The sequence below is a fragment of the Hyperoodon ampullatus genome (assembly GCF_949752795.1).
Source record: "Hyperoodon ampullatus genome assembly, chromosome: 4".
Lineage (NCBI taxonomy): Eukaryota > Metazoa > Chordata > Mammalia > Artiodactyla > Ziphiidae > Hyperoodon > Hyperoodon ampullatus.
Window position 1 is genome coordinate 23,928,210 of NC_136917.1, and position 20,334 is coordinate 23,948,543.

At 52.8% G+C, this 20,334-nt stretch overlaps 1 protein-coding gene across 3 annotated transcripts; it reads left to right on the top strand.

Moving 5' to 3' along the window:
* Window positions 1-6,043: 6,043 nt before the first annotated feature.
* Window positions 6,044-20,250, top strand: HK3 (hexokinase 3). 3 transcript variants are annotated; one of them, XM_079702525.1, is made up of 18 exons: window positions 6,044-6,157; window positions 9,925-10,087; window positions 10,297-10,451; window positions 10,536-10,655; window positions 10,740-10,835; window positions 11,755-11,854; window positions 11,934-12,117; window positions 12,607-12,762; window positions 12,914-13,147; window positions 13,501-13,796; window positions 13,908-14,047; window positions 14,126-14,245; window positions 16,808-16,903; window positions 17,073-17,172; window positions 19,052-19,235; window positions 19,355-19,510; window positions 19,671-19,904; window positions 19,992-20,250. In XM_079702525.1, exons 1-18 carry the CDS (start codon window positions 6,062-6,064, stop codon window positions 20,134-20,136), a joined length of 2,775 nt encoding a protein of 924 aa, XP_079558651.1. In that variant the 5' UTR covers window positions 6,044-6,061; the 3' UTR covers window positions 20,137-20,250. The 3 variants fall into 3 exon arrangements, with proteins under 3 accessions (XP_079558651.1, XP_079558650.1, XP_079558652.1); XM_079702524.1 differs by having other exon boundaries at window positions 6,047-6,157; window positions 9,910-10,087; XM_079702526.1 differs by lacking the exon at window positions 6,044-6,157 and having other exon boundaries at window positions 9,985-10,087; window positions 13,636-13,796.
* Window positions 20,251-20,334: the final 84 nt, after the last annotated feature.

The following is a 20,334-nucleotide window of genomic DNA, read 5'->3' on the forward strand; positions in this document are numbered from 1 at the left end:
GGTGAGGGGCCCTCACTCTTGGGCTCATGTAAAGGCAGCGTTGACACTTACGTGAACCTAAGAGGGATTCTCTACATTTTATAGCTAGGCACTTCACATGCATTGCCCTAATCCTAATCCTGGCCTGATTGCTTCCCAATTAAACCTTTTGCACTCAAATTAGGTCTGCTTCTGGAGGAGCCCAACCTAAGGCATTAGTCTCTATGTTTTATACATGGAAAACTGAGGCTCAGAGAAGTGAAGGAATTCACCTAGGTCATACAACTGGTAACTGAGATGGGATTCAAACCCAGGTCTGTCTGACACCAGTGCTGATTCTCTCTACTATACCACACTACCTCCTACTTCCCACTTGAGTCACAAAACTCAATGGAAATTTTAAGTTTGGGTGGGCTCATTCTCACCTGTGAGGCAGAGAAGCTTTGGCCCTAAGTTGATATAGAAGATGGGAATTGGGGTGAGGGGAAGGCAGGTAAGTAAGTAGATGGTAGTACCAAGTGGGAAGATGGAAGAATGTATAAACCCAGAGTGGAAAGGCTGCTGAAGCCATATGTACCAGGAAGGCAGGAAGAGGTTACTTATTTCCTCTCAATTTCAAAAGCCCTGGACTACTGAGGTTGTGGGAAGGCTCTTCAAATTAACAAAAATTAACTGATATCTATCCCACGTTAGATATAGAACTGGGCCCCGGGGCTCCAAAGATAAATAAGAATCATTCTTTGGGAGCCCATAGTACAGTGGGGGGAGACAAACAGATTCTTTTAATAGACTGTAGTCTATGCAATGATACAAGGAGATCAAGACACTATGGGATCAATAGGCTGGGATTAGGGCCAGGAGGAGCTTGTCTAGAAAGGCTCCCAGCACTGGCGATGTCTGAGGTGTAATCGAAAGGATGAGGAAAAGTTAGGTGAAAAGGCTGGAGAGCACAAAGGGAGAGTCATTCCAGACAGATCAGTGTAAACAAAAAACTAACAGAAGCAGCTTGACGGGTATAGGAGAGCTGCAAGGCACATTGGAGTAAAAGGGCATGGAGGGAATAGCAAGAAGCTTATTGGGGCCTGTTTGCCTGGCCGTGGGGCACTGTCAGCTGTGAGAAGCAAGGCTGTGAGCAGATCGGAGCAGGGAGGGCCTGGCTCTCGTCCCAGCCGTGGTACCTGGGCTACAGCCCACCTTTCCCCCAGCTGACTGCCTCTCCCCATTCCTTAGTTCCTCCTGGACAGCTGGAGATTGGCACTAAGGGGCCATGAGGAGCCTTGTGAGGACTTGTCCTTCCCTTTTTTGGTCAGTGGCCATCTGGTGTCTGAAGAGAACGGCTGATCCTTGCTGTACCTCTGCTACAGTTACGGCTGTCATAGTTGTTCACAGATCTCAAGCCCAGACTGCCTCCTCCCTCCATAGTCCCTGACACAGACCTTCCCTGACACTCTGCCTAGGATGTTGGGACCCCTGCTGCTGGGGAAATAGACATAGGTTTCTAGAAACACAGACGAAGAGCCCTGGCATTGTTTGTCAGGGGTGTATCCTCACCCTGGATCAGGAGACTGCAAACTGACTGTCAGCATGAATCACATTCACATTCAGTTCCATATTCTCTCCCCACTAAGAAGTTGAGAGAGACTGGAGCCCCAGGCTAGGCAGGATGCTATGTTGTGAATGATGGCCAGTCTATCCTCCCCATCCCCATTCCCAATCTCAGAGCCTACATGCCTGATTGCTACACAGTGAACTGTGCAGAAGCGTTGATAATGTGGCATGTTTCCAGGCCCAGTTATGCCAAAACTGATTCAACAGCCATCATCCCTGGTCTCTATCCTGGTGTCATGTGGAGGCAGAGTACTGTTTATGGTTAACGGTAGGGTTACTGTTGATGAGGTAGCCTGGAGTTTTAAAGTATCTGCTCACCAGTTTCCCTGGAATGAAAATTGGTGCAGCGTGTCTAGTCTCCTACCATGGTGAGTATCTTAGTCCATTTGGGCTGCAATTAAAAAGTACCACAGACTGAGTGACTTATAAACAATAGAAATGTATTTCTCACAGTTATGGAGGATGGACGTCTGAGGTCAGGATGCCAGCCTGGCCAGATGGTCAGATGAAGGCCCTCTTCCATGTTGCAGACCGCCAACTCCTTGTATCCTCACATGGCAGAAGAGGCAAGGGAGCCGTCTGGGGCCTCTGATGAGGGTACTAATCCCATTCATTAGGGCTCCACCCTTATGACCTAATCACCTCCCAAAGACCCCACTTCTTAATACTGTCATCTTGGGCATTAGGTTTTCAACATAAGAATTAGGTGGGAGGGGAACAAAAGTATTTAGACCACAGCAGTGGGCACAGTGTTACCCCAACTTTCTGTACATTCAAGAAGACTAGTTCAGGGAAACCAGCTTGGTGGCCAACAGCCCCACTGCAGCTGAGATTCCTCTTCCCCTTCTAGTAGAGAAGCCCCATGGTGTGAACCTACTCTTCCTCCTTGGCCTGTAGACTAAAGGCTGAACTCCACAGCCTGGCTGCCTCCTCTCCCACCATGTGTCCTCACCTTCATGTATCCTCTTGAGGTCCTTGGAGCTGCACCCCAATTCCATGAAGGTGCCTTGTGCTCCACAATTTTGTACATGCAAGGACATACTGCCACTCTTCCTTCAGGGCTCAGCTTCCTCAACTTCTGCCCACTCTGGGGCAGAGTTAGCCTCTTCCTCTTGTGCTCCCACATCGCCTCTTGTTCATTTAGTAAGTCGTTACACATTTTGGAAAATTGTCCATTGGACTACATATTTCCCAGGCTATGCTCTTCTAGCTCCTTTCCAGGGGTGAACCACTGTGGACTCAGTGTTTGTAAAATGGATGGAGCTCCCAGCATTGCAGAGGGGATATCCCAGGCTCCTTGACCCACTTCAGGACTCCCAACTTCCTGTGGCGATCTTGCTTAAGTTTGCACCATGGCCCTGCCTAACCTGGCCTCCTCTTAGGGCAGACTCAGAGGGAAGTGCACCTCCCTGAGTTAGCTGGTGTCTAGTGAGAGGGTGGGGCTTGGTGACATTATAAATCAGATTACTCGTGAGTTTCACTTTTAAGTACAAAGCAGTTCAGTGGGACATCTCATACTGAGAGAGAAGAGCCCAGGTCTGAGGAGAGTGACCAACTGCTGCTTCTCCCAGGTAAGATTCTCCTCTAATTCCTGCCTGCCTCAGCTCTAGCACCTTCCTTACCCTCATCTCTCCTGCTTAGTCCATCCTGGATGAGTGGAGGCTGGAAAGGCTAAGCTGGTTGGTCCTCGCTAGTGGTTCCTATCCTTGGCAGAGGTCCTGGGATACCTTTCAGAAGGAAGGCTCATTCCATGTAGCTAATTCAGCTGAATTAAGCCAAGAGGCCCACAGTTATTCAAACGTGTAAACCCTGGGCTGGGTTCTGGGGATCTAGTGATAATGGGAGACATGTCCCTCCCCACAGGAACTCTCAGCTGGAAGAGACAGAAATGAATACATTTACTGGGAGTGTAAATACTGGGGTTACTTGGGGGAAGCTTCACAGTCTCTGGTATGTAGAAGTGCTGAATAAATGTTGAATAAAAGAAGAAATGAATAAGGGAGTGAATGAATGAGTGATTGAGCTAGCTGGGCCTCGAAAGGAGAGTGAAATCTCACCATGTGTGTAGCCCTAGGCCCTTCCCAAAGGTAATTGCCTCAGTTACCCCATTTTATCCTCAAAACGGACCTCTAACATATATGGAACATATGTTTGACAGATGTGACAGACACTGAGTGTAGGTATATGTGACTTTGGGGAGATTTTTTGGAAACTGATTTCTTGGTTCTCTGAATAAGAACTCCCCACCTCTCAATTTTTCAAAGCTGTACTAGCACCTACCTATGCCAAACCCTGTGCTGGGCATTGAAGAAGCAAAGATGACTCAGCAATTCCAGGGAAGGCTGTGAACGAAGGCTGGACAGCAGGAGACAGGATGAAGATCATAGTCAATGTGGCTGGAATATGAAGGGGAGTAGCAAGAGAGGAAGCTTGGGTTGAGGATAGTGTGAGGGGGTTGCAAAGTCACAGAGCGTTTGGGACTTTTTTTTTTTCTGCAGTAGAAGCCATCACAGTGTGACGGCTTACTTCACATTGTGGGGAATGACATGATAAAGTCTATTTTTGCACAATCACTCTGGTAACATGTTTGGTGTGGGTAAGGTGACAAGATGGACACATGGGAGCACGAATATCGATTAGGAGGCTGTTGGAATAATCAGATGGGTGGAAGGTCTAGGACAGTGGCTGTGGGAACTGGGAGGTGGAGACACACGGGAGCTCTTTCCGCTCTCAGCTCTTTCAGCCTGAGAACTTACTGCGTAGAGGAAGTGAGGGTCAGGGATGTATAGCGGCAACATGAATGCCTCCAGCCAAGGTGAAGGACAAGAGAAGAATTTCGTGGGGAAAAGTGAAGGAAGAAATGAATGTGGCTTTGACCGTTGAGTTTGAGGAGGCTTCTCTAGCATCCAGAGATGCTAACAGACCATTGGAATTTGGGATTTGGCTCAGGACGGGTAGATTTGGGAACCTTCACACAGGTTTTAATCAAACCTTGGGGATGAGTGAGATAAAGAGGGAGTGTGGGGAAGACGACTATGGCCAGAAACTTGGGAGCCCCATTGTGTAAGAGGAGAGGAGCGAAGGAGTTATTGACGAAGACTATGAGAGACTCGGGAAGCAGGCCCAGGGAAGACTGACTGTCGCAGCCAAGGGAGAAGAGAATTTTGAAGTGAAGAGAATTCTCATGGCTTTGCATGCCTGAGAGAGGGTGAAAGCATGGGGACTGAGGAAAAGGCTGGTATTGGGCAGTCAGGAGTTCATAGGTGACCATGGGGAGGGCAAATTCATGGACATGAGGGGAGTGGCAGGTGGGGAGGGGTTGCAGAGGTGAGAAGATAACTTTCCTGAAGTTTTGCTGTTAAAGGAGGAGAGGTGGGATAATTGAGTAGCCAGATGCCTTCTGCCCATCTTGGGCCCTCCACTGCATTTCCGTTTTCTTCCACCCCTGCAGGGCACCTGAATCATTGAAGGCTCCTTTGGAAACTTCCTGGTCCCCATTTTATTTATATGTAGATGAAAATAAAGTAGGCCTTGAGATGGAGAGACCTGGTGTGGCTGCTTTGTGAGGAGCTGCATCCTCAACTATGAGCACAGGGCTCTTTCAGCTCAGCATCACCCCACCTTCCAAAACCCACCCTGACGTTTATGTTGCACATTACAGTTCCCAAAGCATTTTCCCTGTTGTTACTCTATTTAATTCTGCACTTGATCTTGGCCAAAAGGCCGAGAAGCGATACTCTATTTAATTCTGATGACAACCTTGTGAAGGTAGGTATTATCTTCTCCTGTTTTTTTACAGATGAAGAAACTGAAATGCAAAGAAATCATAAATGATTTGCCCAAAGTCATGGCATTAGTGGAACCCCTTTCTGAAGCACAGATCCACCCCTGTCCACTTCTCTCTTCAGCATGAAGTTTACACACCTTAACTTGGCATGAAGGTGCCAAGCCAGCCTGCTTGCTTCTCCAGCAGGTCTTTGGCCCCTCCTTACCTCACACCCTTTGCTCCAAACCTTTAGCACATCCCTGAACTCCCAAGTACAGCAGCAAGTCCATCTCTGTCACTGCCTGTGTCAGTCATACTGTGATTATTGGTAAAGCTGTGAGGTCCCTGAGGGTGTGGCCTAGGTCTGCTTCGTCTGTACCCTAGCATGTGGCACATTAGGCATTAGGGACTGATAAATGTGAATGAATGACAGAATGAATGAATGGCATTGGGATTAGAAATCAGCCTTCCCAGTGCTCTTTTGTTGTACATGCTCTGGAAAATGAGGGCTTTCTGGTTGTTTACTAAAGGATTTTGATGGTCAGAGATTCTGAGCTCTGCCCACATCTTCCTTCCTGGTCGCCTTCAGAAGGAAGAAAGTTAAGGGTCTGCATCACAGCCTCCGAGGTTCATCACAACCTGTGGAGTACGTGGTTCACCCGGGAACCCTTTTCTCCCATAGGAGGTCACCCCCCACCGTGGAACCACATGGACTCCATTGGGTCTCTAGGGTTGCAGCAACGGGAAGGAGCCCCCAGCTGCCCCCAAGAAGGCTTGCCCTGCCCCTCAAACAGCTCTGAGCTGGTAAGTTAAGGGCTGGGTTCCTGTCTCGTGCCTATTCAAGGCTGTCAAGAGCAGGAGCATCAGAAGATGCCATGCGGCCACTGGCTCACACCCATGCAGCCCTTTCCTGTTTACTGAGCCTTTCATATCTGATCTAGTAGCTTTCTCCTTCAAGGCTCCACACCACTGCAAGGTGGGGGTTATCTCCTCATTTTATAGCCGAGGAAGGGGGCTTAGAGAGGCAACGTACCTTGAGTTTAAGGCATGACAGGAGCTTGAGCTGAGAGGTGTTTCATCTCCAAAATCTAGAAAGGACCCTCCAGCGTTTTTCTTATAGAAAGCTGTGTTCTTAAAGCCCTTCCTTTTCCCACTTCTCAAGTCATTCCTGCACATCTTTCACCCCTCAACGTGGCCACTGAAGTCAGGCACACAGAGAGGATTTCAGTGCTGAACTCAACTTGGAGGTTATGCAGCAAGGTTATTGTGCCTCAGGTTAGCTCAGAGTGAGTTTCTCTTTTTTCTGTCATTTTGACCAAGATTTAGAAGCCCTTGCCTACCACACCCTCTAGCAGGAAACACTTGGGTAAGTCAATTCACATCTCTTCGTCTCTGTTTCGTCAACAGTGAAATGGAGGAAAATAAAGTCTAATCCTCCCACCCCTGGAGGATTAAGTGAGCTAATGGAGATACAGGACCTGCACAGAGGAGGCATCCATGAAAGGGTTCTTGAATCGTTCCCTGCAGTTTCTTTAGCTTTCCAGCCCATTCTGAAACCTGCTTGATTTGGCTTGTTGCCCAAACTAGAGGGGTGTCACCCCTCACTGCATTTCATGCTCCCACTTTACCCTTGTCCAACGTCTTCCCCAGACCCTGTAAACATTTCTTCTGTGCACGATCCCTAGCTGGGCCACAGAAGGGTGCAATGACTGTGCCGTGGTGTCTGCCCTGCCAGGGCTTGCTCTAGGGCCTGCCACCATCACCTCTTTCACTTTATGCCACTCTCTAGAGACTCTGGCGCTGGCCCCACACCCACCCTGCTGGCTCTATTGCACACACCTGCAGTTTAAAGACAATTCTCTTCAGCTTTGGGGGAACTTCACATGGATGCCAAATTTCCTGTGGCCTTGGGCCCCCACTCAGCACTGCAGGCTTCAACCTCAGCTCCCCTTCCCATGATGATCTAAGAACCATGTGTGGTTGGAGCCCAGTCCCATCTGAGTCCCTTCCTGGTGCCTTCTGCCAGGACTCTTTTTGTCACCAGAGGGGACATGCAGTCAGGCTCCCCAGGCTGGTTTTACCTTGTGCTCTGAGGAAAGGGAACCCATGTTCTATAGGCCAGCCACTGTCTCACCCCTTCTCATCTACTGTCTTCTCAGTCCTCAAAACAACGCTGAGAAGTGGGTGCTATTTTTGTTCCTGCTTGACAGAGGAGAAAACCTGCTCAGAGAGATGAGGTGGGCCCTGACTGACTGACACAGCAAGTTGGTCAAAGGATCCAGCATTGAGGCCGCATTGAATCCACCCTCTCTCTAATGCTTTGCTCCTCACTCCCCTGGCTGAGGTCTCTCCCCACTCTTCTTGGGGGAGGTTGAGGGGAGACTCCAGTAGCTTCTCCTGGCTGCTGTGCACCCACCAGCATCAGCCAGGGAAGTCCTCTTGTGTTTCTTGAGGCTTCTGCCATCTCATAGTCACTCCTCTTGCACCTCTCACTGCAGCCGGGAGGAAAAGGAAGAAAAATAGCGATCTACCCAAGCCATTGACTTCTCCATAACTCTGCTGTTGTCATTAAGCAATAATAAAACACCCCTCACATCTGAACAGCACTTTACACTTTCACATACATTATCCCCTTTCTTATGCCACCACAACCACTTAGTCAACAAATCCTGAGAGCCAGCCACTCCTTGTGGCCCTGAGATACAGCCATGAACAAGACATGGCTCCTGGATGCTTTTGAGTATTGTTATTCTCTTGTTAAGTCTTACCATGTCAGAGAGAAGTTTAACTTGCCCAGGGCCACATAGCCAGGAAGTGGCAGGGCAAGGACTCAGATGTAAGTTTTCCATCCCACGTCCTGTGGGGGTTCCTTTGCTGCAAACTTCATCAGCTTTGGGTTCTTTTCAGGTGTTTTTATTAGTTTTTATAAGGCTTCACATTTATGTGGAAACATCTCTGCAGTCAGATCTGGGTTCAAGTCCCACTCTGCCCTTTAATAGCTGCTTGGATTAGGCAGATGACTATACCTCTCTGAGCCTCAGTTTCCTCATTTGTGATTCAGGAATAGCTCCTCCTAGCATGCATGGCTACTGGAAGCAGTAATGTGAATATGGAACTGAACATGTGGACTCCAGTTAGGATCATTTGCCTCCTTAGGGATCTGCTTCCCATTCTCTTCTTAAAGCAGGGGTGGGACTGAGTTGCCCCCATCTCCCTCAGTTGGCAGCCTCTCCTCCCTGGCTCTCCCTGCCTCCTTATCCAGGTGCCTGAGTGGTACTTTACAGATATGGGCCCAGTGTGGGGCAGTGGGTCATAGGAATGGAATTCCTATGAGACAGGCAGTGGGGACCTGGGAAAGGCTAAGCCTGGGAGAATGGAGTCGGGGGCTGGGACCTTCTGACAAACCCAGGAAGGCTGCTGAGGCCTCTTTGAAGGACAGGTCAGAGGGTTGTCCCAGGGAGGTTTCCACAGAGAAGTGAGATACTGGAGCTTTTCTTAAGCTCCCTCAACTCAAGCTTCTGCTGGAAAAGAACCTGGTGTCCCATCCTCTGCTTTCCCTGTCTGCCCACCACTCCCTTCACTCTGATCTGCGCCTGGCCAGCCTTCCCCAAAATCCATCCCCTTGCTCTGAAGAAAAACCCTTTGTGCTTTTCCCCCATATCTTCAAATGGCTCATTCCCTTCCTTCATTTAGGTCACCTCCCCAGGGAGACCTTCCCTGACCAATATCCAAAAATACCTCTTCCTTCCCTGGTCACTCCTGAACTTCTATTTCTGCCTTTCTTTTCTACCAGTACTATCAGAACCATGTTACATGTTTCTGTGCTTATTTTCTGCCCCCTACACTGGAATTGAGTTCCACAAGAACAGACTCAGCTGGCTGTGCAGTGTATGGTGCTTAGAATAGTGCTGGGTACATATTAGGGGCTCAGTCAATGTCTGTGTGAAGGATGGCCGACTGTGGGAGGACTGTCCTCCACGGTGTGGCCCCCAAACTCTCCTGGCTGGGCTTGCTCGGGCTCCAGAGTGGAGTGTATCGGAAGAGGGAAGCCCTTGAACCTGAAGTTCATCCACATATTTGTTCATTCATTTGCTCATCTAACAACAATTCACTGAGCAGCTCGGCTCTGGGTCCTGGGGAACCAGAGGAAATCACTGGTGGGGTGACAGGGGAGAGGTCTTGCCAGCCCTGAATTCAAAGAAGTAGAGGGAGTTGGAGGGAGCTGAAAGGATCCACAAGGGAATGGAGCAGGAGGAAATGGGTGGGTCTTCCCACCAGAAAGGAGCTTTCTGAGGGTGCAGGAGCAGGTGTAGGCTGTGAGCAGCAAGAAAGCCATAGTGTGTGAAGAGGCGAGGAGTGGGGCTGGGCAGGTGCTGGGGAGCTCAGCAAGGCTCACAGTGGGCTCAAGCAGGGCTCAGGCCAGCCCCTGGGGAAGCTGAGGGAGGGGTGCTGGTCTGGGCTAGGGAAGGGAGGTATGAACTGGGCCAGGCTGGCCTCTGTCCTGGTTGGAGTGGGGGAACTTCGCTAGGCCAACAGGGCTCCTGCCCAGATGTCGGCCTGTTTTTCCTCAGGTACAGGAATGCCTGCAGCAGTTCAAGGTGACAGGGGCACAGCTGCGGCAGATCCAAACCAGCCTCCTGGACTCCATGGAGCAGGCCCTTAAGGGGCAGGCCAGCCCTGCCCCTGCTGTCCGGATGCTGCCCACATATGTGGAGTCTACCCCACATGGCACTGGTGGGTGGTATAGACTAACATGGGTGGCCAGGACTGGTAAGAGGGTTCTGATCTGGGGGAGGGGGGAGTTCCTTACCCCTTTCTCCCTCTCTAAGGTCCCCATCTCTAAGGTCCCTCGATGAGACTTCACAGGCCTTGGGAATGTTTCTGGGAAGAAGAGGGCTTGGTCTCACCAGCTGCGTGCCTTTCTGTGACCTGCTTTCCCACAGAGCAAGGAGACTTCGTGGTGCTGGAGCTGGGAGCCACAGGGGCCTCACTGCGTGTTCTGTGGGTGACCCTGATGGGCATTGAGGGGCACAAGATGGAGCCCCGAAGCCAGGAGTTTGTGATCCCCCAAGAGGTGATGCTGGGTCCTGGTCAGCAGGTGAGCACTCACTGCACAGGCTCTGGGCCCGGGGGGCAGCTGGGGCTCCAGTGGGCAAAGCTAAGCCCCCACCCCACCCCACAGCTCTTTGACTTTGCCGCCCGCTGCCTATCTGAGTTCCTGGATGCGCTCCCCGTGGGCAATCAGGATCTGCAGCTTGGGTTCAGCTTCTCCTTCCCTTGTCACCAGACAGGGTTGGACAAGGTGAGTGGCTACAGGGACAGTGGGTGGAGGGGCTGCAGCCCCATGAAGGTCGTTGGAGGATTGACCTGAATTTTCTGCCTCCAGAGCACCCTCATTTCCTGGACCAAAGGTTTTAGGTGCAGTGGTGTGGAAGGCCAGGATGTGGTCCAGTTGCTACGAGACGCCATCCAGAGGCAGGGAGTGAGTAGAGGCAGGGTAGCAGGGAGGGATGCCCATGTGGCCTGGGCCTGGGCCTGGGCCTGGGCCCGGGCCTGGGCCCAGCACATGTAGGCTGTGCCTGTGCTTCTGGGAGGGCCTGCTTTCCTTTCCTGTTTATACCCTTTATCCATGTAACCTTCAGGTAAATGCTGCTACCATTCTCATTTTATAGGTAAGGAGACTGAAGCTAAGAAAGGTCAAATAAACGTTCAGGACTGTAGGGGGAAACAAAGATGAAAAGACTTGACCTTGTCCTCAGGGACCTCACAAGTCTAGTGGGGAAAGCATTCCAATAAAAGATTGTCCCTGTTGAGAATGTGGTTCCGATGACTGTGGGAGCACAGGGAAGGGTGTACTACGACTTGAGCAGAGACTTGAAGGAGAAGTTCGCCAGGTGCATAAGCTGGGGCTGGAGAGGAAGGTCGAATTTCAGAGAAGGGCATATTCAAAAGTCTGGATGCCTGAGAAAGGCCACTCTGGATCTGTGTGGACTAACCACCACGGTGCTGTGTGAGTAGCTGGAAGTCAGGGCTGAGAGGAGCAGGCTTGGGGAGCCAGGCCAGGACCAGGGTGAGCAAGCGAGGTGTCTACAGCACAGCCTTCAAGGTGACATGTTTGCTCACCCTTGTCCTGGTCCTGTGGGGAGCACTGGTGTTCTGGAAGTGATGGCTGAGAGCCCCTGAGACCTCCAGGGCCTGAGCTGGGGACAGAGGAGCCAAGGGGCAGGGGTGGGATGGGAGGAAAATCCTCTATAGCGTGGGAAGGCCTAGAGCATATGTGACGCAAATGTGTGGGGCATGCGGACATGCATTTCAGGGACTCTGTGTGTCTCCATTAAAGCCAGGGCCCCAGCCCTGCCCATCCCCCAGGTTCCCTGACCTCTGTCCTCTCTGTTGTCCAGACCTACAGCATCGATGTAGTTGCCGTGGTGAATGACACAGTGGGCACCATGATGGGCTGCGAGCCAGGGGTTGGGCCATGTGAAGTTGGGCTGGTTGTAGGTGAGCCACGGGCATTTGTGATGGTGGATGGAGGGCCTGGAGGCCTGGTGGACAGGCCCTGATGGGGTGTCCCTGCCAGACACTGGCACCAATGCGTGTTACATGGAAGAGGCACGGCATGTGGCAGTGCTAGACGAGGACCGGGGCCGAGTCTGCATCAGCGTCGAGTGGGGCTCCTTCAGTGATGATGGGGCCCTGGGGCCAGTGCTGACCATCTTCGACCGCACCCTGGACCACGAGTCCCTGAATCTGGGTGCCCAGAGGTGGCCTAACCTTCTGCTCTAGCCCCATCACTGATTTGTTCCCCTCCCGCTCTGTTGTCCCTGTACTCCAGCCCTTAGGCCCCTCCCTCTCGTTTGCTCCTAGGCTCTCCAGGTTGCATCCTGGGGGGCCCTGGCTAGGCTCAAAGAAGGAATGGATTCTAGAACGAAGAGTTTTTAACTCTTGGCCCTCCCTTATTCCTGACTCTGACCAGCCCTGGCAGGGGTTGGGGGTTGGGAGTAGCCAAGCAAAGAGTCTCCTACCCTCCTTGAGTCCTTCCACCCTCCAGGAGCCCCCATGAACCTAATCTAAGCCAGAGGGGGCAGTGGGGTCTGGGTAAATACCCACTGTCTCCTAGGAGGCCATTTGCTTCTGGACCCTTCAGCAGGGACCGCAAAGAAAATGACCCCTCTTTGGGAGTTCTTGGAGGTGGGGCCAGGTGGGCTGAGGGCTTAGGAAAGGCTCTCTCCAGCCACCCTTCCTGCCTGTAGGTTTGAGAAGATGATTGGGGGCCTGTACCTGGGTGAGCTGGTGCGGCTGGTGCTGGCTCACCTGGCCCGGTGCGGGGTCCTCTTTGGCGGCTACACTTCCCCTGCCCTGCTAAGGCAAGGCAGCATCCTCCTGGAACACGTGGCTGAGATGGAGGAGTGAGTGCGGGAGGCGAGTGGGCTGCGACAGAGGGGTTCTTGACTTGGGAATGGGGAGGATGCTCTTTCCCTGAGGTAGCCATGGAGCTTTGGTGGGGGCAGGGAGCTTTGGGGCTACTTCAGCCCCAAAGTAGCACCCTGTCCCCGCCAGTCCCTCTGCTGGGGCAGCCCGTGTGCACGCTATCCTACAGGACTTGGGCCTGAACCCAAGGGCCTCAGATGCCAAGTTCGTGCAGCACGTATGCGCGGCTGTGTGCACGCGGGCTGCCCAGCTCTGTGCAGCTGCCCTGGCTGCCGTCCTCTCCCGTCTCCAGCACAGCCGGGAGCAGCAGACACTTCAGATCGCTGTGGCCACTGGAGGCCGAGTGTTTGAGCGACACCCCAGGTATTGGGAATACAGATGATCCTGTGTTAGCAGGTAGCAGGAACAAGTGTGTGTTTGTGATACACACCCAGAGGGCACTCTGGTACCACTGGTGCAAGCCGATGGGTATGGATGGCACCCAAGCAAAGTGAAGACAGACAGGGGCTGGGGAGGCCAGAGGAGGTCAGAGGAGAGAAAAAGGCTTCTCTTGGTTGTGCAAGGGAGGGTGTCACTGGGGGCACTGGGCGTATGGTTGGTGCATAAATGGGTTTAGAATTGAACTGATTTGAAGTGAGGGAGCCCGGGGCTTCCGCAAGCCCTGGGGGTCAGGGCCAGGTGCCAAGCCAGGGTGCACCTGATGTGTGTCTGTGTAGGTTCCTCAGCATTCTGCAGGAGACAGTGATGCTCCTGGCCCCCGAATGTGATGTCTCCTTCATACCGTCTATGGACGGGGGTGGCCAGGGTGTGGCAATGGTGACTGCTGTGGCTGCCCGCCTGGCTGCCCACCGGTGCCTGCTGGAGGAGACCCTGGCACCATTCCGGTTGACCCGTGAGCAGCTGGCAGCAGTGCAGGCACAGATGCGAGAGGCCATGGCCAAGGGACTCCAAGGGGAAGCATCCTCCCTCCGCATGCTGCCCACTTACGTCCGGGCCACGCCTGATGGCAGTGGTAAGGACTTGGCCTGAATGTGGGGCTGGGACATGGGCTCCTGGGGGTCACAGCATGTGTGGGGCTGGAGCTTCCAGCTTTGACCTGGCACTGAGGGTCTCTGCCCCATAGAACGTGGGGACTTCCTGGCCCTGGACCTGGGAGGCACCAACTTCCGGGTCCTCCTGGTGTGTGTGGCCACTGGAGGTGTGCAAATCACCAGCCAGGTCTATTCCATCCCGGAGTGCGTGGCCCAGGGCTCTGGGCAGCAGGTACCCACAACCTGGAGCTGATGTCAGGGGGCGGGGAAGGGCCAAGTAGCCTGCTCCCTGACTTGCTCCACCCCTCAGCTCTTTGACCACATTGTGGACTGCATCGTGGACTTCCAGCAGAAGCAGGGCCTGAGTGGGCAGAGCCTCCCCCTGGGTTTCACCTTCTCCTTCCCGTGTAGGCAGCTCGGCCTGGACCAGGTGAGGGAGGGAGGGCTGCGGGAAGCCATCCTCAGGGGCTTTCCACCAACATACTCTTCTTGGAGTGGGCAGGAGGCCTGGAGAGGGCTTCCTGGGCTAGGGAGAGGGCTGGGTGGAGGCCCTGCAGGGCTGGGCCTGCACCTAACCTCAGTTTCCCCAGATGTGATGTGCCCAGGTGGATGGGATGCGGTGAAATGACCTGGAATCCAGGGCCATGAAAAGGCGTGGGATGGAGAAGGACATGGTTACCCCCGGAGACTGCCAGTGGGCAGGAGAGTGGAGCCAGCATTAGGTCTAGGCACTTGGGAGCAGTGCAGGCCAAGGTTGGGACTGACCGGAGGACACACTGGCTGTCTCACTCACAGCACTGTTGTAATGCCGAGGGTATCTACAGGGAGCAGATTGTTTGTTCTGTCTCTCAAAGGGGCTTGTGGTTGCATGGTTTCTTTGCCCTCTCTCCTATTCCCGGCTTTGCTGGTATCCTTCTCAAGGCCTGGTTGGGGTTGGCAGAGGGGCAGGCACAGGTCTAGACACAACACCCACTCAGCACACACCTCCGCATCCTTCATCAGGAATGCTAGACTTTTCATGCACACACCTAAGGCCTGCCATGGAGACGGCTCCTCCCAGACCTCTGATCCAAGCTCCCAGGAATCTCCTCCTCAATACCCCCAACTTCTGCTGAAAAGCTCCTGTGATGAGGAGCTTGCTGGCCCTGAAGGTGCCCACCAGGTTCTTCCACACCTGTGGTCTCTGGGAAGCCCTGCCTATTCTACTCCAGCCAGTCTTCCTATGGTTTTCGCCTACCCTCTGCTCCCGCTCTGACCTCTCAGACGCGGGCCTCTGTGCACTGCTTTCCTTTGGATCACACAGCCAGCAGTGTCTCTTTGCTCACCTGCTTCCTCCAGCCTGAGTTATTCTGGCACCTTTTGATTATTCCTTGTAAGGTGTGAGAAGCAGGTGGGGCTCTGTGCAAAATCAGGCATGCAGGAAACACGGTCCTATTAACAGAATTTAATTTCTGTGTTGAGCCCACATTCTTTTCAGGAGTGAAAACTTAATGGTAATCAATTCAGGGATCCCCTTATCCAGGTAGGGGCCCCTTCTTTGCTGTATAGAATGTGCAGACAAGCTGGGACGTGGGGGAAACGTCCAGGCCCCAGCCATTTGGACTCTGCATCTTGCTCTCTTGGGTCTTGACAACTCCCTTGATACCTTACCTTCCCCTCCATGGGGAAGGAGGGCAGAGGCTGCCTCTGTTCTCAGATTATCCAAATTCCTTCTGTGTCCTCCCCTTCCCCACAGGGGCATGCCCAGGGTGGAGGGCCTAGGACATCTTTCTCAGGAAGCCATCCGGAACCTGGCTCTAACTCCTGCCCACCTCACCTTCCCCAAACCAGGGGTCTTTCTCTCATTTGGGAGTGGGGAAACTTTGCTGTTACTCATGATCTGGCTCTCCCTCTCATTCACTCTCACTCTCTCTGGTTTCTGTTTTTGAGACAGTGAGCACTCTATCTTGTGGTTTTATGGGGAAAGGAATAAGAGGAAATATTACTGGGGGAAATGTCAGTTAATATGTCTAAAATCTCCTGCCCCAAAGATTCCCAGACCTGCTCTCCATGCATCTACTTTGGGCAGAGCAGTCATTTTCTCCTAATGGTGGGTGGAATAGTTCCCCTGCCCTCTCCCTCAGAGGAAGCACAATAAGAAAAGAACAGCTAGGCCCCCATTACTAAGTTCACAATTTAAGGTCAGTTTCTCACAGTAAATTGTCTTGTCCCCTCCTGTCCTGCCCAGGTGTCTGGTTTCTGGCTTTTCCATTCATCCTTCACTCTCGTATCTGGAACATGCATGTGAATCTTCCATTGACACGGCTCCGTCCCAACTCTGAGAATTCCTTCCTTTCAAGTGACTCTTGCTAGCTCTTTCTGGAAGAGCAGATACTGCTGTCATTTGGATCTCTGAGCCTTCTCTGTCCTTCCCTTTCTCACACACAGCACTCATTTTACCAGATCTGTTCATTCCTAACCCAATTACAAAGGGCCATTCCTTATGGGCAGATGTCTTTTTTTTTTTTTTTTTGCGGTACGCGGGCCTGTCACTGCTGTGGCCTCTCCCGTTGCGGAGCACAGGCTCCGGATGCACAGGCTCAGCGGACATGGCTCACAGGCCCAGCCACTCCGCGGCATGTGGGATCTTCCCGGACCGGGGCACGAACCCGTGTCCCCTGCATCGGCAGGTGGACTCTCAACCACTGCGCCACCAGGGAAGCCCTGGGCAGATGTCTTAAAATGGCCAGAACCTCAAACTATCTGAGCATTCTGGCACTAAAAGTAGAAGACGTAGGTTGGATGGTTATTAATAGGTTTCTTGACACTGGAATCCTCCTGGGGAATTGGGAGGCGGCAGAAGGCAAGGCCCTTAATCGTATGACAGAGGAGGCACAGAATCCCCCTGGGGAGGGAATCATATACTGCATTCTGATGGGATGCAGGCTTTGGGGAGGCAAAGTGAGCTTCCAAGGGAACTCTAGCTTCCTGCTTCCTCTTTGTCCCACCCCAGGGCATCCTCCTGAACTGGACAAAGGGTTTCAATGCATCTGACTGTGAGGGCCAAGATGTTGTGTGTCTGCTGCGGGAAGCCATCGGGCGCAGACAGGTAACTAGTCTGCCTGCAGGGGTGCTTTGGTGCAACAGGCCTTGAAGGGAGCAAAGGGTCTCCCGCTGCCTGATGTGGGGGGCCCTCTGTAGTAGAGACCTCTGGGTCCAGTGCTAGTTGCTGTGACGACCACGTTGCCCAGCAACTAGCAGCATCCTTTTGTGTGCAGGTAGTGGAACTGAATGTGGTTGCCATTGTCAATGACACGGTGGGGACCATGATGTCCTGTGGCTACGAGGACCCCCATTGCGAGGTCGGCCTCATCGTAGGTGAGGAGGGCCCTGCTCTTTTGTGCCCCTACTGCCTGTTGCTAATTTACTGCCTCCTGTTGATTTGGACATTCCCCTTGCCTTGGGGATGTGGCATCATTCCTACCTGACTCAATGGGGCCCTGGAACACTATATTGGGCTGAGGGTCTGGAGCTTCGGTGTCTAGCCCAGCTTAGCTACTGACTCACAGTCATTTAAGCTCTCTGAACCTCAGTTTGCCCATCTGTTAAATGAATGTGAGCTTTCGAGTCATACAGATTTGGGTGGAAATACTAGCTCTGCCACTTCCACCGGTATGACCTTGGGCAAATCACCAGAGCCTCAGTTTCCTCATCTCTAAGGTGGAGATAATAATAATGCCTGTCTTAAGGGGTTATGAGGATGAAATGGGAGGGGACAAAGTGTAGCATTATGCCTGGCTCACGGCCTACAGAATATTTGGAATTGGGTGGGACCCCAGTGATGGGGTGTGTGTGTGCAGAGAATGAGTTGAGATGGTTCTTTGAATAGTCCAAGATTCTAAGTCTTTTTTAAAATTATTTTTAATATTTATTTATTTATTTGGCTACACTGGGTCTCAGCTGTGGCACGTGGGATCTTTAGTTGTGGCACGCGGGATCTTTTTAGTTGCAGCATGAGGGATCTTAGTTGTGGCATGCAGGATCTAGTTCCCTGATCAGGGATCGAACCTGGGCCCCCTGCATTGGGAGTGTGGAGTCTTAACCACTGGACCACCAGGGAAGTCCCCAAGATTCTAAGTTTTTATTAAGCACCTCTCCTGTGGCCAGCTGGGGGCTGGATGAAGGGACAGGAAGACACATAAAGAAGGGAAAAATATCTGCCTTCTCGGAACTGACTGTTTAGTGAGGGTTGAATCCAGAAGAGCACATGGCCATCATAGAGAGCTGAATCTGACTCTAAATGCCAGGGCAACAAGCCAAGATCAGAAAGGAAGGGGTCCTGACATGAGTGAGACTTGAAAAGAAAGCCTTGAAAAAAGGAATTTGGCTAGATGGAGGAGGAGGGATCCCATAGCTTCTTGGACATCCGTTTCTTAGAGCAGGAGGTATGTGGCAGCCTCGAAGGAGACTGGGAGCTTCTTGAACATAGTGTCTGACACCGGGAGGTGCTCGAGAGAGGCAGGCCCAGATTGCTGTGTGAATAAACAACTGGATGGAGTAATTCCAGGGTCCAACACACCTGCTTAGAGCTGATCGTGTGTTGCGGAGAAGAAAGAAAAGCCTTTACCCAGGGTATGCCTTCTGTCCAAGCTTCTTGGCTTCAAGGTCAAATCCAAATCTCACTTCCTCTCTGTAGCTTTTCCTGACTTTCTAGGCAGGAAGACTCACCTGTGCTTGGGCGTTCCATGATGCTTTTCTTTGCACTTCTATTTGGGCACACACAGGAAGTATCAGAGTTGGCTGCTCATTGCCCAGCCTCTGGCCACTGTGGAGCTCCTTGTGTCTCATTTTTATGTCCCCGGTTCCTGGCCCAGCACCTGCTGTTTGACTAAAGACCTGGAAGGCCAGTCCAAGAAGGCTTGGGCCTCTCACCCATGTGACAGCCCCTGCTGTCACACATCTCTCAGGGGAATGATGAGAATGACGGGCATTTTGGGAGCACCCTGGGGTAGCATGGGAGGTACACTGATGGTGGTGCTGGTAGGGGAAGTAGTGGAGTCCCGGGGGGCTTGATGGTGGCAGGGTCTGAAAAAGGGATGCAAGGAAGGAAGGAGAACCAGGCCCTGGGCAGGCCAATGAGCATGGGGAGATGGAGAGGTAGGAAATGAGCCCAGATTTTGCTATCTTGGTGGGAAGGGCTCAGAGGGATCTTGTCTGCAACAGTAAATGGCTTCCACCCCATCTGGCCTCTCTGAAGGAACTGGCACCAATGCCTGCTACATGGAGGAGCTCCGGAATGTGGCAAGTGTGGCTGGGGACTCAGGCCACATGTGCATCAACATGGAGTGGGGTGCCTTTGGGGACGATGGCTCTCTCAGCATGCTCAGTACCCGTTTTGATGCAAGTGTGGACCAGGCATCCATCAACCCTGGCAAGCAGAGGTGAGGGTTGGGCTGGGCAGGTGTGACTGGTGGTGGCTGGCACTAGTGATGTGGCTGGTGGCTGGTGGTGGCATGGGGCTGGGGCCTCCTGCCCTGTGTGCACACACACTTTCATGCAGGTTTGAGAAGATGATCAGTGGCATGTACCTGGGGGAGATCGTCCGCCACACCCTCTTGCATTTGACCAGCCTTGGAGTTCTCTTCCGGGGCCAGCAGACCCAGCGCCTTCAGACCAGGGACATCTTCAAGACCAAGTTTCTCTCTGAGATTGAAAGGTGCTGAGGCCTGCATTATCTCCTTCCACCTCCCAAAGGACTCTATCGTTGGGTGGAATGCTGGTTGGAGGGAGGTGCACCCAGAGGACGGAAAAGCCATGAGAGGGGGGTGCTCATGCAGGATCCTGCCTCTCTGTGCTCTATTCCCTCCTGTCCCCAGTGACAGCCTGGCCCTGAGGCAGGTCCGAGCCATCCTGGAGGATCTGGGGCTGTCCCTGACCTCAGATGATGCCCTGATGGTCCTGGAGGTGTGCCAGGCCGTGTCCCAGAGGGCCGCCCAGCTTTGTGGGGCAGGTGTGGCTGCCGTGGTGGAGAAGATCCGTGAGAACCGGGGCCTGGAAGAGCTGACTGTGTCCGTGGGGGTGGATGGAACCCTCTACAAGTTGCACCCTCAGTGAGTCTGGGTGCCAGGCTGGGCAGGGAGGCATGGCCAGGTGGGGCCCAGCTGACCTGGCCTCACCTCAGCCTCTCCCCCTCACAGCTTCTCCAGCCTGGTGGCAGCCACAGTGCGGGATCTGGCCCCTCGCTGTGTGGTCACCTTCTTGCAATCAGAGGACGGGTCCGGCAAAGGTGCAGCCCTGGTCACCGCTGTTGCCTGCCGCCTTGCCCAGATGACCTGTGTCTGAAGAAGTCTCCAGCAACCAGCTTTGCTGGACCAGGGCTGGGACCCCATCTGTCCCCCAGCCAGGTCCAGACACCCAGGACTTCCAAAACAGCCATGTATGACCCCTCCATGGCCACTGGCCTGGACCCCTAGCTCTCCCCGAGAGAAGTAGCACGTGGGTTAGCAATATATATATATAATTTATTTACATTCACGTCCG

Excerpts from the sequence above, each read along its gene's own strand:
- HK3 (XM_079702524.1), top strand. The coding sequence starts at position 6,062 with ATGGACTCCATTGGGTCTCTAGGGTTGCAGCAACGGGAAGGAGCCCCC. Across the intron at positions 10,656-10,739 it reads ACCAGACAGGGTTGGACAAG|AGCACCCTCATTTCCTGGAC; the intron begins GTGAGTGGCTAC and ends TTCTGCCTCCAG. Across the intron at positions 13,148-13,500 it reads GTGTTTGAGCGACACCCCAG|GTTCCTCAGCATTCTGCAGG; the intron begins GTATTGGGAATA and ends GTGTCTGTGTAG.